Source organism: Colossoma macropomum, unplaced genomic scaffold (assembly GCF_904425465.1).
Source record: "Colossoma macropomum unplaced genomic scaffold, Colossoma_macropomum, whole genome shotgun sequence".
Lineage (NCBI taxonomy): Eukaryota > Metazoa > Chordata > Actinopteri > Characiformes > Serrasalmidae > Colossoma > Colossoma macropomum.
Window position 1 is genome coordinate 18,157,102 of NW_023494805.1, and position 16,340 is coordinate 18,173,441.

At 39.0% G+C, this 16,340-nt stretch overlaps 1 protein-coding gene across 1 annotated transcript in view; it reads left to right on the forward strand.

Annotated features, from left to right (window-relative positions):
- colec12 (collectin sub-family member 12) overlaps nucleotides 1-16,340 on the forward strand; it is a 75,149-nt gene that overhangs the window by 55,015 nt on the left and 3,794 nt on the right. The window contains 15 exon segments of the mRNA XM_036596976.1: nucleotides 4,629-4,633; nucleotides 7,089-7,184; nucleotides 9,677-9,761; nucleotides 9,889-9,964; nucleotides 11,036-11,131; nucleotides 11,209-11,355; nucleotides 12,312-12,402; nucleotides 12,495-12,647; nucleotides 12,650-12,689; nucleotides 13,513-13,607; nucleotides 13,824-13,912; nucleotides 14,197-14,284; nucleotides 14,405-14,459; nucleotides 15,031-15,181; nucleotides 15,358-15,488. Of these exon segments, the coding sequence (XP_036452869.1) occupies nucleotides 4,629-4,633; nucleotides 7,089-7,184; nucleotides 9,677-9,761; nucleotides 9,889-9,964; nucleotides 11,036-11,131; nucleotides 11,209-11,355; nucleotides 12,312-12,402; nucleotides 12,495-12,647; nucleotides 12,650-12,689; nucleotides 13,513-13,607; nucleotides 13,824-13,912; nucleotides 14,197-14,284; nucleotides 14,405-14,459; nucleotides 15,031-15,181; nucleotides 15,358-15,488 (1,398 nt within the window).

Genomic DNA, 16,340 nt, shown 5'->3' on the forward strand with positions numbered 1-16,340 from the left:
GACAAGCTCACTAACTTCATCTGTTCCTTACAGGAATAGTTCCAGTTTTATAGCATCCATTGCTGAGCTAAGAGAAGAGTGGACATGACAATCAGGGAGACTACTCAAGTGGCCTCTGTCACGTGACTTCTTTACAAAGCAAGGAGTGCATGGCTTTGCCAAAAAACTTTTAAGGATACCTGATGGACAGGAACGAAGACGACTACAAAATCAGCAATAATCGGCAATTTGTCAAGGCCACAAACTGTTTTAAAATCACACACAGAGATTTACAGTCAAGGTCATGTCTCAATATGTTTTTAAAAGTGGAATGGCTGTAATGTATTATAAGCACACAGTTGTAAATACCCTTTATAAAATCTTTTTACTTTATATGTCATAAACAAAATCGATGCCACAGTAATCCAGTGCAATACAATGAGCTTTGCAACTACTTTAATTGTAATTGTAATGACCTACATTCACCTAATACCATAAGCTACAAAGAGTATGAAGCTGTTATTTTAATGATTGTATACAGATTATTGTTCACACCAAAGTCAGTAGGTTACTTTTTTGTGAAATTTTTCTATTCTGGAATATCAGTGGTTTGATTTATGATGAATGAATCTCTAAACTTCAATTATATGCAGTAGCTATGTATAAAATAGATGTGCCTTCGAACATACAGTATACATGTAGTCCTAAATGCTAGCCTGACATAAAACATAGTTGGTATTTTCAGTAATTTTTTATGTTAAAAAACAAGTTATTTTGTTGAAAGTCAAAATATGTAATAGCCTATATAGGCCCAATGGAATCACATTGTGCCTTGTGCTCAGAAAAACCTGCAGCCTATTTTCTGTTCTTTATTATGTTGATCAAGAATGGTGAATTTATTACAGACATCGCTGTCACTTCAGATGTGAATGTAGAGATTTTGCCCCACGATCTTTTTTTGATCAGTACCATCAAACCTCCAGTAATACAAGTGTTAATCTCCACAGTGTAGAATGCATTTAAAAATGTAGGTAATCAAACTGACATTCAACAATAGCCTGACTTGAACATACACTGAGAAACATGATTACATGCCACGTTGCTCTATTTCTGTTGTCATTGTTTGTAAACAATGCAATCCAAAACCTTCAGGGGGAAGAATACTTCTCTGAGTTCTTGAGACATGCAATAAAGCTGGATGAAAACCAAACCAAATCACAGTGTGCTTTTCTAACTAGGAAGCGTTGCATAGCCTGTTCAAGTCGGTTCGGTTCATACATACATACATCATCTAAACCGCTTATCCTTCTGGGTCGCGGTGGGGTGCTGGAGCCTATCCCAGCTGTCATTGGGCGGAAGGCAGGATACACCCTGGACAGGTCGCCAGTCCATCGCAGGGCAGACAGACAGACATACACATTCATACACACACTCACACCTAGGGGCAATTTTAGCATGTCCAATCGGCCTGACTGCATGTTTTTGGACTGTGGGAGGAAACCCACGCAGACACGGGGAGAACATGCAAACTCCACACAGAAATGACCCTGGTCGCCCGGCCGGGAATCGAACCCAGGCCATTCTTGCTGTGAGGCGACAGCGCTACCCACTGCGCCACCGTGCCGCCTCGGTTCGGTTCAGTTCAGTGTAATTTTATTTGTATAGTGCTTTGTATAGCTATGCAACATACGTTATCACATATAGGTTTTACAACTAATATGCAGGTGTGGTAAACATACAGAAAAGATACATTAAAATGAATATATGGGTATTGAGTCAAAATCTTACTGAAATAAAAGGAAATATGGCTCCAAAATATATGAAAGTAAAAAAGTAGTCATATTTGAAAATACTTAACTGTATAAAAGTAAAAATTAAATATTTTACCAAATAAGATTAAAAGTTTGCCCTGTTTGATGGTGTATGGTGTGGTGACCAGTGATGAATCTTGACAATTAAAGTCAAACTGTAAATATCAAAACATGACAGGAAAAAATATACCAATGATAATGCTAATTTCTACTAGCATCCATATGGGATTCTAGTAGCTTGTTGGCACTAAGTTAAAGGTTATTCGATTTTTTTTTTAATTTTTGGGGATTTTCTGAACATGTTTTGGGGTAATTGGATCACATTCTGGCATGAAATTCACTTGAGTGCATGAAAAGCCAGGTGTAAACACATTCAACACGCACTGTGATCAGATTACACTCACAACCACATTTGGTGGTAGTCAGAGGCAGATCTTGATCACATTTAACACAAGTGTAAACGGAATGAGTATACAGTTAAATAAGCGGAAATGCACCTGCAGAGTGCTGACTAGCAGGGTGAGCTAGGGATATGGAATAAAACGAAAGATGGAGGATACATCAGGATGGAGGATGGAGAACAACAGTCTTCGTTCACTCTGGGCCAATAAAGCGGCCAAGCCAAGCTCATATCGTAGCAGGGAAAACAACGGGGTAAATAAAATAGAAACTGTGTGTGTTGACATGTTTAATACAGGAAGAGTGAAATGGGATCCCACCTGGTCACAGTGGGGATGCATTTCAGTAAAAAGTGTAAATGGAATCCAAATTTATCCACATGATCCAGACATGAAACACACGTTAATGGTGTAAACAGGCTCTAAAAGACATTACTTAAAGCCTGTGGCAGACATATTAGAATCGATTTACCTTGTAGCAGTTTCACCTTGACTCTTTAGAGGCCAGGTAGTCGTCTGTCTCCGACACGTGTCTTTTTCGCGGAGCGGTCTTAATTTCTATATTGTTCCCATTGCTGACTGAGTTAGTGCCTTTAATATCACAGTCTGTGGACACCCTGCCCAACACAGCAGACCGGAGCTTGTTCTGTTGAGACACGAACACTAACGGTACACTAATGAAACGCTTTTGTACGACTCCTCACGTTACACTCACCTACCGTTTTAAACACCTGTAGTTAAAACCGTCTCCTAAGAGTAATGCAAATGTAATGTTTACGGACTCATATGCAGTTTTATGGAGTGCAAAATCCATCTTTGTCTTCTGTGAAAGCCTGAACATTGTTTAAAAGTAGCTAACACTACTAGCTGCTGCTGTTGTAGCTCTGGTTGTCCGGTACAGAAGAGAGTATGTGACATTACCTACGAACACAATGAAAGCCGGTGTGGTTACTTTAGTTTCCTGACGGTAGATGATAGTGAACTGTGTAACTTAGACCAGCCGCAGAGTTGTGCACAGCGATGGCGTTGATTAGTTTGATTAGATTTGACTTAATTTGCACAGTAGTGACGTTAGTGATCAGGGGCGCCATAATGGGGGGAAAGTTAGGACGATTCTAAAGGACTGTGACTAACAGTGACCCTTAAAATTTAGGTATTTTTGATTTAATTATTTACCTATTATTATTAATAGAACAATTGGTTTAAAATGTATTCAGAAAACTAACGGTTTCTTTTTGTTTTCTTGATTTTGGCAAAAAGTAAACATCCAGGAAGCCTCTGTAGTGCTCCCCCTTTTATTTACCTGAAGTGGTTCAGTCCATCCCCAAACCAGGCGCGAACGGTACCGGCTAGCAGGGAACTGCGAGTGAGGAGTAGCGGTGGAGCATCAGGTCTCAGCTTCCTAAAGAAAGATCTGGCTTCCAAAAATGAAAAAAAAAGAAGAAAGACAGGAGAGAGAAAAAAGTGCGACAGTGTGCCACCCAATTTTTCACAACTACAGTTGGGTTTTGTCTGTGAGTGGTGGAAATGAACCTCTTAGCTTAGTCCATAGTGAAACAGGCTACTTCTGCTCCGCTAACATTGGTTACTTAACGCTAATATCTTCACAGAAAATTCTGTGTTTACATTTCGCTCCTCTTTTAACTGACATTCAAACGATGCAGGTAAACATTTGCCAAGCTGCTCATAATAAAGCAGTTGTCCATAACTTCAATATAGAACCATTTCATGCTTAAATGTTTCTTTGCATGGTGAAATGCTTCTTCAGATGTTTTGATAAAGATACACACATGGCATCGCATTTGCAATTTTAGGTTAGTGAGTGCCCATTTTACAGCTTTTGATACATCGAGGGATTAGCATGCTAACATTAACTCATTTTGAAGCCTCAGGTTATTGTTTGTGGTGGAGGGGTGGTGGTGATATCTATTTATGGGGCCCAAAATCCTTGGTAGTGCTGCTGTTAGTGATATTACTAGAGCCTTTTAATGGGTGCCTGGCCACTTCCTATTTATCCCATTATATCAAAAACATGACTGAATGACAGTTCATTTGTTTGAATGAAGCAGTTGGCGCTTGCTGATGTCATGAAGTCCTATAACTGGAGTTTACAAACGCTCAAAAATACAACAGCAGTGTTAAAATGTTTTGTGCTGTTTTGTGTTCAGGAAATGAATGTATTCTTCTAAATTAAATGTTTAAGCATTTATAACCTATGATTTCAAATGCTCCATATTAATCCATTCATTTTGAACTCACTCGGGAGCGCCCTCTAGCATTTGACAAACCCAGAAGACATTACTGAGTGGTGATTTTCCACACTGGACAGACAAGTATTTCCATAACAGCCCACTGTTCAGGCTGCCACTCCTACTCACAGTCAGTGATGTTTCTAGGACTTCCAGAATCTCTAGAGCAAGGTTGCAATGATGTCCTGAAGGGCTGGTGTCCAGCATTTACCTGCTTAAAAGTGCAGTGTGTAAGATTTATGGTGATTTGTTAGCAGTCTTCCAACAGAGGCCGCCATGTTGCGCTGCCATGTTTCTGCAGTAGCCCAGAACAGACAAACCTAACTCCCGTTCTATAGAGTGCCTTTCACGTTTTTATGTTGAAGCAGCAGCTTGAATTTGGTGGTGCTATAGCACCAGTTGGAAGACAGAGAAAGAAGAAGAATTAGTGGTTGCTGCCGGTGCTGGCTAACCATTTTGTGTTGTGAGAAGTTTGAAGACCCAAATTTTGAAAACTGGAGGATCATACTTATGTTTTAGCACAAGATAAGCAAGAGAGGGTGAATCCTTGTCATCAAAGAAGCAAAAACATGAAGAAGCAAAATCTGGACAGGCGATGGTAGAAAACCTGACAGCCACCATAGGTTCTACTACACGCTTGGAGAGGAAGGGGGGAGGGGTATTCAGTTGGTTGCAGTCTGTAACTTCACCAGTAGATGCCACTAAATCTTACACACTGCACCTTCAAACCTTTAAATGAAAACATGGTGTCGCATTTTATATTCTGCTTCTGCCAATAGATCCCCCTAAATCCTACACACTGCACCTTTACACTTAGGTAAATCACCAAACTGTGCTGGACACCAGCCCTCCAGAACCGCAACCCTGTTCTAGGCCTTCTGGAAGTCCTAGATACATCACTGATTACACTCATCTGTTAACTAAACACTAAATTTAAATGCATGGGAAATAAAAACCTACTGGCCTTTGCTATTTGTTAAATGTAAGGAATGTGTTTTTTTCTTGCTTGGAAATTAAATTGAAGTGCAAGTATTCGGTTTCAATAATATTTGAGTAAAGTACATGTCTTCCAACATAAGACTTAAGTACAGTAGTAAAACTTAAGTATTTTCCATCCACTGCTAATGAGCAAACCGAGGGTGACAATGTCAGGAAAAACTCCCTAAGAACAGGAGGAAGAAGCACTGACAGAAACAATGACTCAAAGAGGAATCCATCTTCTGATCAACACTGGAGAGAGGAATTATTATTACAGGTGGTACAAGTTTATAAGAGAGATTAAACAGAGAAAACAGATCATACAGAAGAAAGAGCCAAGAATAGTGTTCTAATAGTGTTCCACATCTGATATAATGGCTACTGACTGTGTCAGACTTACAGGATGTTAGATAAGAGAAAATGGTAGGTTCATATAAGGGTTTGGCAATGGAAAGCCACTTTTGTCTATGAGTTCAGTTTTGATATTAGAAATCGAATTTGAACATGTAAAATGTTACTAGTACTGGAGAGATCTTGTACGCAAACATTTAATTCCCACTGACACTGATTTCTGATATCAAGAAACTTCATGAGAGAAGCTGCAATGAGCTGTAACTTACATCTATGGCTGTGACGGTAGACAACAAGTTTACATGTGGCAGGCAGTCTAGAAGCGGAGACCTGTGATTGGCTGAAATCGAGCGGAGTGGAATCTGATTGGCTCCATCGCATTACTGCGGCGGCCCGTCTCAGAAGTGATTCATCCCTGCTTCGGATCGTGATGCACGACTCTGAGTTTTCTGGAGTCGACTCCGACTCTCGACTTCTGCTGCTGGAATCGGTAGAGCCAGCTCATCGACTCCACTTAACTTTAATCAAGACAGCGCCAGAGCCGCTACAGATGTTCTGTAAAAAAAATAGACATGAAAAAAATGAAAAGCTTTCTTTAAAGCTGGTAATTAAGCAAACTCTCGCTGCTCAAACTCTGCCTTATGTCCCTCGAGCCAATTACGATGAAAAAACACCGAGTCGAAGAGTCGACTCCAAGAATTTCTACTCTAGAGTCATTGGCCAGGAGTCGACCCCGACTCCCAGACGTGTTGGAGTCGAAGAATCGATTCTTTTAGAATCGACTCCCCATCACTACCTTCAGAAAATTTAGCTGGCACAGACGACAAGACGGACTGGATATGTGACTCTCTTTATCTGCGATGAGTCAACGTCGTTCGGCTGTAGGAGTAAAGTGACTGGGCAAGACTGCTCCCCCCACCGCCCTTAAAAGGGAGGGACGACACCGTTTTGAGGGAGCCGTGAACCTGTACGCGAGTCATGTGATTAAATCATGTGATAGCTGGGAGAGCGCGTTCCCTTGTCCTCGTTACTGTCTTTTCTCTCTTGGTTGTAGGAAAAAAAAACAATAGGTAGCTACCAGATATACTACAGATTTAGGGACACATCGTTTCAACGTCTTGTCGTGTCCTATGTTGCAAATAACGTAGCTAGCTAGGTTAGCTAACTTAGTGTGTTTCTGGTGACAGCCCTGCTCCGTTACCCTGATGCTGATGCACCGTCTTTTGCTGCTAAGGAGGGACTCCACTGTTTAGATTTGGCTGCACTTTTCTTTATTATGTATATTAATTTATTAACTAAGTGCTGACAGAAAGAGGGAAAAGACAAGAGGACAGAGCTCATACATATCTTCTTGCTGTTCTTGTTCACATCCCCGGCAATGCCTCTTTTCACGTCCAATCCTTTTGATCAAGATGTTGGTAAGTTGGATGAAAATAACGGAGCTAGCAAACATTGCTTTAGCATGCTAACCTACCTAGCTGGCTAACGAGTGATGTTGGCGGCCGTCCATTATATCGCTGCTGAGTTGATTTGTCTGACATATTGTGTTTTGGCGGTTTGTAAAAATAAAATAAAAACAACGATATGAACCCTTTATCTGGGACTCCACGGCCTCGACGTAGTGAAAGTAGAAGGCAAGGCTAGGCTAGGCTAAGCAGCGGTTGTTATTGTCACGGTAAACGTTGGCTAATCGTTCACGGTGTTGTAAATGGGGTGCTGTAGGTTAATTGGCAAAAGAGCATTTTAAGTCAGGACAGAATTGTTGTCCCTCTAGTGAATAGTTGGTGAATATTCTCCTTATCATGCACACAATTTAGTGCTTGGACTTGGCTGAGAAGCCACAGTGACACTGCAAATGTTGACCTGGACTAGACAGAAACTGAGCTAGCCAGTTAGCGTTAGCTCTGTTCCCAACAAAAGTGACCGGCTCCTTAAAGCTGTAACTATCACAGCAGTCGCTATAACGAACTGTTTGAGACCTTCAGCGCAAGACTGTCACGAAATTTGCAATATGCATATAATTTATGTGTTATCAGCTTATCTCAGATGACCAGGTAGCCAGATAACGGTATACAAGCTGTTTGTTAGCAGTCTTTAGTGTGTTTCAACAGTTAGCCATTTAGCCAGACAACTGTATGGAATAGAGCATGTACTGACATGATTGTAACTCTTTTGTGTTGGTGCGCTTCTTATTTCCCTACAGTTCCTAGTTTTGTACTCCGTGTAACACGTAAAGGTGAACTCCACCGAATTGTCAAAATTCCTGTATAATTAAATGGTTAAGATGTAAACAAAGTCATTCAGAATGGTTTGGTGTGAAATGGTCCTTTTTCGAGAAACTTGCGGAGTCAGATTTGTTCATAGTGGTGTTGATAGGAACCAGACGTCCACCTCTGTAGGCTCCTCACAGAAAGATATTGCATGAAATTTTTGTGAATATGCATCCTGATGTCTGAGACATTGTTCAACGGTAGTGTTATGACAAAGTTTTGCCATAAAACATACTGTAATCAAATTATTTGAATCTATTCATGGTGGAGGGATACATGAAGCGTGTTTTAAGGTAAAATAAGAAATAAGAAAGAAAGAAAACATTTATTTTCACATTTACCACTGTTTTACCAGAATCTACATTACATATAAAGCTCAGAAGGTTCACTGGTGGTTTTGGATAATAAATAAAATGTCTATATTTGTGTTGCAGACTTCATGACCCCTGGTTCCTGTCACAACCACTGTAGAGAAATCAGTGTTAGTTGCTCTACAAATGAATCATTTCACATCAAACCACTCTGAATGACTCTGTTTATATTTCAGTCACTGAATTATGCAGACATTTTAAAAAACTCTGGAAAAAAAATCTACCACATTTGTGTATTTTTTCTTAACAGTGGTGGTGATAGGAAAGCAGGGATCATAATGTTTACAACACGAACATAGTCATTTTGTTTACTATCCAAAACAGTCAGTGAACCCACTTCTTCTGAGTTTTATATGTAACATTGACAATAAAATGGTGGTAAATCTGAAAAAGTAGACCTTAGAATGCTTTGTGTGTCCCTCTCCACCGCAAATGGATTTAGGCCAAAATCCTATCTCAAAACCATCATAAAACAATGTGTCAGACATCAGGCAACACATTTGTAACAAGCTTTCTGGTTTTTTTTTTTTTGTTTTTTATAATGCTTTTAGCTGCATTAATGGAGATCTGGTTCCTGTCACTGCCACTGTTAACGAATCTGATTCAGTTAGTTTCTTTAGAATGGTTTATTTTACATCAAACCACTTGAATAAATTTACTTACACATCAGTGATTGAATTGTGCAGAAATAAAAAAAAGTCTATGGAATTGCTTGTTAAAGTGTCTGCTATCACTACACCTTTTCAACATGAGAACAAAGTCGTTAGTTCCTACAAAGCTGTTTACACCGAAGTTCTTTAGTATATCAGTAATGGTGAAGGTCCAATAGACATGTCATCTGTTATCATGTTGGACCAATTGAGTCATGACAGGCCAGTTCCTGGAATCTCTCCATGTGATTGAGCTGATAATAGTTGATGGTGTTTGCATTTTTAGCGCAAATGTAAGTGCATTAGAGGTTAGTTCATATTGGTCATTAGTGGATCATAATGTGGTTCATATGATAATAATGTTTAGTGTTTGCAAAATAAATAATTGGCACAATGTCAGTGGAAGCAAATCCTAAACACCTTTGCAGAAATAAGACTGCTAAAGCCAATTGTGTGCAAAGAAAACTGCACTACTGACAGAAGTGTTTATTAGACTGAATGTGTTTTAATATGTGCCTCCTTAAATCAGTCGTAATGTACCATATAATATTTTATCAGAATAACATTTTTTACATTTCCTGACATTAGTCCTTTGTTTTGGTTTAATGTTGCTCTGCAGAGAAAGCGACCAGTGAGATGAACACAGCTGAAGACTGGGGCCTTATCCTGGACATATGTGATAAGATTGGACAGTCACGGACTGGGTTAGTTGAATCAACCACTTTGTTGGTGATTTTTATCAGTTTGTGAAAGTTGTCTGGTGAGTAAAGACTGTAGGTGGATCCATCAGACAAGGTGATGGTTTGTCTGGTTTCTTCTTGTATTTTGTAGGCCTAAAGAATGCCTCCGCTCTATAATGAGGAGAGTCAACCATAAGGATCCCCATGTAGCCATGCAGGCACTGACAGTAAGTCTATTGATCCTTAAGTCTCTTAAGCTTAATGAGTGGGTTTGGGTCTTGCTAATGTCCACTGATTTCAGACGCATCTCTTTACTGACTGAATGGTTTAGTCTTATCGCCTTGCCTTCATAGCAAATAACAGTAAAATGATGAAACTTCCATTATAATCAATGAGACTCTCTACACAAGGTGTGTGAGTCAGAGAGTAATGCGATGTAATGTCAAGCACCCTTTTTTTTGTTTTTTGTTTTGTTTTGTTTTTTTTTAATGGACAGCTTGTTTTCATTTTTGATGCATCATGCTGATGTCACATCAATAAGAAATAATTACTTGCTTGGAATGATGTGATGGTATGATGGTACTAATATTAGAAATGATATATTGTTTCTGTTAAAAAGTAGCTTTTTTTAATTTATTTTATTCTTTTTATTTTTTTTATTTTCCTATATCTGTTAAGCACAGCAGCTGTCTGTCATGTTGTGTCAAAAATTCATGATGAATGGAATAGAAATGCTCAAATTTCTTGGAATAGAATCTCTTTACATTAACTTGCATTAAAAGTAGTTTTTGGTCGCTCCTGTAAAGTTACTGTTTTGGAGATGCATGTTTTTCTTTGGGCCTCAACGAAACTAGCTGTGTTATCTAGTCAAGTTAGCCATGTCCTTAATTGATGTTAGCCCACTGAGGGAAATTGCTTAGTCAACCATTTGCTGATGTGATCTGTTTTATAGTGCAATTTATACAATAGATTTAAGTGAAATTTCAGTTAAAATTGTTACACAACCATAAAATATGTAGGTAAAAATATCCCAAAAATATATATTAAAAAAAAATCTCCAAATGTATTAACTGTGCAAAGAAGTAACATAGCCGTGATACTCGCTCATTGTGTAGCCAGAGAGCTTTTAGGTGATAGGTTTGTAATTAATATTTTGGCTTGATACACAGACATAATGTTTCCAGTGTCCTTTTTACAGCGTGATTTGAACGCTCATTTGCTGTTCGGACAAGGTGTTGAGTGGTAATGGTAATATTAGTCTGAATGTTGATCCACTGAAAATATGTTCTGTCCTCCAGTTATTAGGTGCTTGTGTGTCAAACTGTGGGAAAATATTCCATTTGGAAGTGTGCTCCAGAGAGTTTGCCAGTGAAGTCAGCAATGTCTTAAACAAGGTATGTGGGCGTACTAATTAATTTATATCTGCCTCTTAGCCAAGACTGAGACTAATGTCCAGCGATTGTTTGTCCAGGGACACCCGAAGGTCTGCGAGAAGCTGAAGGCCCTCATGGTGGAATGGGCTGAGGACTTCCGGAACGACCCCCAGCTCAGCCTCATCTCTGCTATGATCAAGAACCTGAGAGAGCAAGGCGTAACCTTCCCTGCTGTTGGTTCACAGGTCAGCAACATGTTGTACTGATCTAGACTAAGTTCCCTAAAACATCTTAGCACAAAGGTGACTTTCTATCTGATAGATGATCCTTAAAATAAAGGTGCTTTCACACCTACCTTGTTTGATACAGACTAATAAAACTTTTTCTTTAGTTTGGTCTGTTTAGACAGGTGTGTACTCGGCTCTGCTCCTCTATTCAAGAACTAGTATCATATATTCTTTCCCAAAAGAATCCAGAATTACTAGGAGACATTTGAGAATATATAGGTTGCTGTTATTGATGGCACTTGCTTTTACTGTACTGTGCTTGTAATATGTGTATTCCGCAACTTAATTTTAGCACTGTGTTCAGGATGGATTGCTGACTGGGCCAGTGGGGCCAATGCCCATGGGCCTCTGTGTGCTAGGGGCCTCAAGGGGGTATGAGGGGACTTGAATACAAACAGCAGATGAACAAATAACCCCTGAATATGTACAAATGACTAAATACTTGAAATAAACAAAGAAATAGCATCTGTTCTGATTCCTTCAGGTTTTATATTATTGTTGATGGAATTTTACTGTTGCTTTATAAGTGAGATGTTTTAGTTTTGCTCATAGTGCTAGTGGTGTTAGCATTTACCCTTCCATGCATGTAGGGCTACTTCTGTTTTTGCACTCCGACGGTTTGGCTTAAAAGAAAATGAAGAAATCCAGGGTTGCTGCATAGTTGTAAAAATCAATTTAATCGATTTTAATGCCTTTTTAAGCACTCAGCGTAACAAAATTAATATCATTTCCATCAACAGCAGCCCACATTCTTAAATATCTATGGTATTCAAACCTATTGGCTCGACCCTTACATGGTCTTTTCAATAATCATTAGGTGTTATAATAATTATATTATTCAGGGGATGTTTGTGCCCAGTGTTAATGCACTGAATGTTGCATAGCTGATTTCTGACCTTTGTGCTGTTTTGCAGGCAGCAGAACAAGCTAAAGCAAGCCCTGCATTAGTGGCCAAAGACCCAGCAACATCAACGAACAAGAAGGAGGAAGAAGACCTAGCCAAAGGTGTGTCTCTTAGTCATTTCAGTTTTAGAAGCCACTACAAAGTGTATATAAGTGTGTAGGTTTTTTCTTCATCTTCTCCCTTTTGTGTGCAGCGATCGAGCTGTCGCTGAAGGAGCAGCGGCTGCAGCCACAAACCTCTCTCTCCGGGCTCTACCCCAGCGCTAACAGCCTCCTCACTTCCCACAAACCTGAGGGCCGAAAAGTCCGGGCCATCTATGATTTCGAGGCAGCAGAGGACAATGAACTCACTTCAAATCTGGAGAAATCATCACCATTCTGGATGACAGGTTGCTCCTCATATACATTACTAGAGTAGAAAGTTTACCTGACTTTAGGATAGTGTAGTGCTTAGAAAACCATATTGTGACAATATAACATGATTAAAATAATATATTGTCTTGTTGCCCATCCATAGATAAAGGGTGGTGTTGGGCAGGATAGGCAAAGCAGGCAAGATGAAATACATCAGTGTTGAATAAATATTAAGCTTTTAAGGCAGATGCGAAAAAGTAGCCAGTTCATCTACTCTTCCATTAATAAGATGCTGTCCAAATGCTGTTGTTGGTGTTTATTTGAAATTAAGGAAGGTGAAGATTTTTATAAAAATGTGACAAAATGAACAAGAAAACAATGGAATAGGAATAAAAGTTACACATCAGTAACATTTTCATCATAATCATCATCATCAACATCATCATCTTTAACCACTTTGTCCAGATAGGGTCGCAGTTCTGTTGCATTTTATCAGATTTATTTGAGAGGCTTTTGCAAGGGAGCAGTACTGAGCTTGTTAGGTCCCTGTGGAGGATGATAATAATAGTAGTAGTAATAATAATAATAATAATACACAGTATATAGTTTGTTAACAGTAAGCTATGATTACCAAGTAACTAAAGATTATTCTATGAACAGCACAATGGTTTTTGATAATTTGGCATGTTAACACAGAACTCTGTTGGTGTGTCTGTATATATGTGTGCATGTGTGCGTGTGTATGTATGTGTGTGCATGAGAACATTCAGTTGTATACTTGTTAACTTATTATACATACTTGAAGATGGTCTAAGTAGTCTGGCTCATTATTTGATGATGATTGCTTTTTTTCTGCAGTGACCCTAACTGGTGGAAGGGTGAGACATATCAAGGTGTGGGGCTCTTTCCATCAAACTTTGTGACGGCAGACCTGACAGCAGAGCCAGAGATGAGTGAGTAATGTGACTTCTCTTGTCTACTTTTGCTTTTGCATTTGTTTTCTTGCACATTTACCTCATAAAGCACTTTTTTTAGACTTCTATGCAGTTTGATAGTTGTGAGAGGACCTCAACAGTATCCACAACAGCATCTTTCAATTATAGCCCACCTCATCCTTATTATACACTCATAGAGCTCACTCAAATGTATTTGTGTTATTCTCCGCTCAGTGAAAACAGAGAAGAAGACGGTGCAGTTCAGTGAGGACATCAAGGTGGAGACTATTGAACCGGAGCCTGAACCGGTCTACATAGATGAGGTGAGGGCTGTGGTCTCTTGTTATCGGAAAGCCTCTTGTGTACGTCTCCTATTCACATAGAAAAAATGAAAAAGCGTAATGTTACATCTAGATTTTCTACATCAACAGTTTTATCTGTTATCAGTAGTTAATGTGGCTATATGGTGGCATTGTGATGTCCTGTAGATGGGATGATATGTCAGCAGCTGCATTATACTCACTGCAGTGAAATGGCCCTGCAGCCATTAATAGCACTAATGGGCTGATTGTACGGGAGAGTAATTTTGCTACGCTGTAATGTACAGGAAAAAATGGACCAGTTGTTACAGATGATCCAGAGTGCAGATCCAACAGACAACCAATCAGATAGCTGTGAGCTGCTCCAGCTGGAAGGTGAGACACAACATGGCTAGTGATCTGTTCTTTGGGCTTTGAACGTAAATATACTTTCCTTTTCATGCTATGTGTATTTTTTTTTCCCCTTTTTCCCTCTATTCTCAATGTTCCCTTCAGGTGCCTGTAACCAAATGGGCCCACTCATCGATCAAAAGCTGGAAGACATCGACAGGTATAGAGGAGAAAAGGAGCTGTTTATTTCTTATATATATATATATATATATATATATATATATATATATATATATATATATATCTCAACATTGATACATCAACACTCTTACAGTCGTTTGCAAAAGTTTGAACTTTTGAAGTAAAAATAAGTCTACAGAGAACACGCTTAAATAGGGTGTTTTTCTACAGATTAATCACACAATTGCTGTTTATTTGTTAACATATTGGGAGAAAATTAAACATAAATTGTTCCATATTTTTGCACACATCATACTTTGTTTTATAGTTTTTCCAGTAGTTATATTCAGCAAATAAACAGTAATGTAGAGGATGTGTACTTATAAAATCAACCAGGGGTCCTGGAACTTCTGCACACGACTGTAAGAATCGTGATGGTTAAGATACTCACAAAACATAGTTTAAAAAAAGCAAAAAAACAATGATTGTAATAACCATTATAACGTATGAGAACAATGTAGTGTAACTTTTTAAAAATGTTTACAAATGTGTGTCTGTGTCAGTGTCTGTTCTCCTGCCTCTTTTACTGATTGATGTGTTTACGCTTTCAGAAAGCACTCGGAGCTGTCTGAGCTCAACGTGAAGGTTATGGAGGCACTCTCGTTGTATGCCAAGCTGATGAATGAAGACCCCGTGTACGCCATGTATGCCAAGCTGCAGAGCCAGCAGTACTACATGCAGCAGCCTAACGCCTCCCAGCAGGTGAGAAATGTGCAGTGGTTGAAGCATCACCTGAGACCAACATGAGCTTATAAGTCCAGAACTTTCTGAAAGGGTCAAATGAATGCGACGTTATTACACTCGTTACAGTCGTCTCTCAGTCCTTGGTGTGTTCGTTTCATGTTATAGATGTGTTATTTGTATGTTTGTGTAACCAGGTGTATCCTGGCCAGGTGGCTGCAGGGCAGTATGCAATGCCTGGTGCAGGTGTGCAGGGCTACAGCGTACCTGTGGAGCAGCTTCCTGCCATGAACCAGGCGGCTGCCATGTCGGGCCAGCCAGCCCCCAGGTACTGAACACTCATCAGGAATGAGATGCTATAACGGTTATTAAATAAATAACTGTATCTGTCAGGGCTGGGTGAATAGTTTGTATTTATTAAGGCTGGGTAAAAATCTTATAACAAGCAGATAATCTAAATGAGGAATTGAAACTTTAACATTTTTGCATAATTAATTTAAGATGTAGAAGTCATGGAGTGGTTTGATATGAAATGGTACATTGTAGAGAAACTTGCCTATACGTGTCTTGTGAGTTTTTGTATGTGATAATGGTAAAATAGTGATAAATCTGGGGAATTGTTATGTCTGTTATTATGACGTTAAACTGTTTGATTCTTGGCATGTTTCTCTAAAACAGCACATTTCACATCCAACAATTCGAATTAGATTTTTTTTACATTGTACCAATTGAATTATGGTCTTATTTTTGCTGAGTCACTTCTTATTTAGAGTTTCCCCTCAAACTTATGGAACTTTTTAGCTCATCTTTTCCTCACCAACTGTTTTGTGCTGTAGTAAGTGAATGGCTAAATGTGGGCCTCGTGCTGCCTCTCGTGGCTCTTGTTAGCATATTTTAATATATTGGATTGTGATAGGTGTAAGCTCATTGGTGATGTACAAAAGCCCCTACGTACTGTGTTTTGTTTTTTTGTTATTTTTTTGGCTCTACATACAAAGCATTTCAATAGAACAATGTGAACTGTGTTATAGTAGCACATTTGATACAAATATCAGTCTATACAGCCATAATAAGCCAGACAAGAGGAGTTGACTCTTTAAAAACATATTTTTGAGTGTAGAGGGTCTTTAAAAGTTCAAGCTTGTTTTTAATACTGTATTGAGGAACATAATGTGAATTA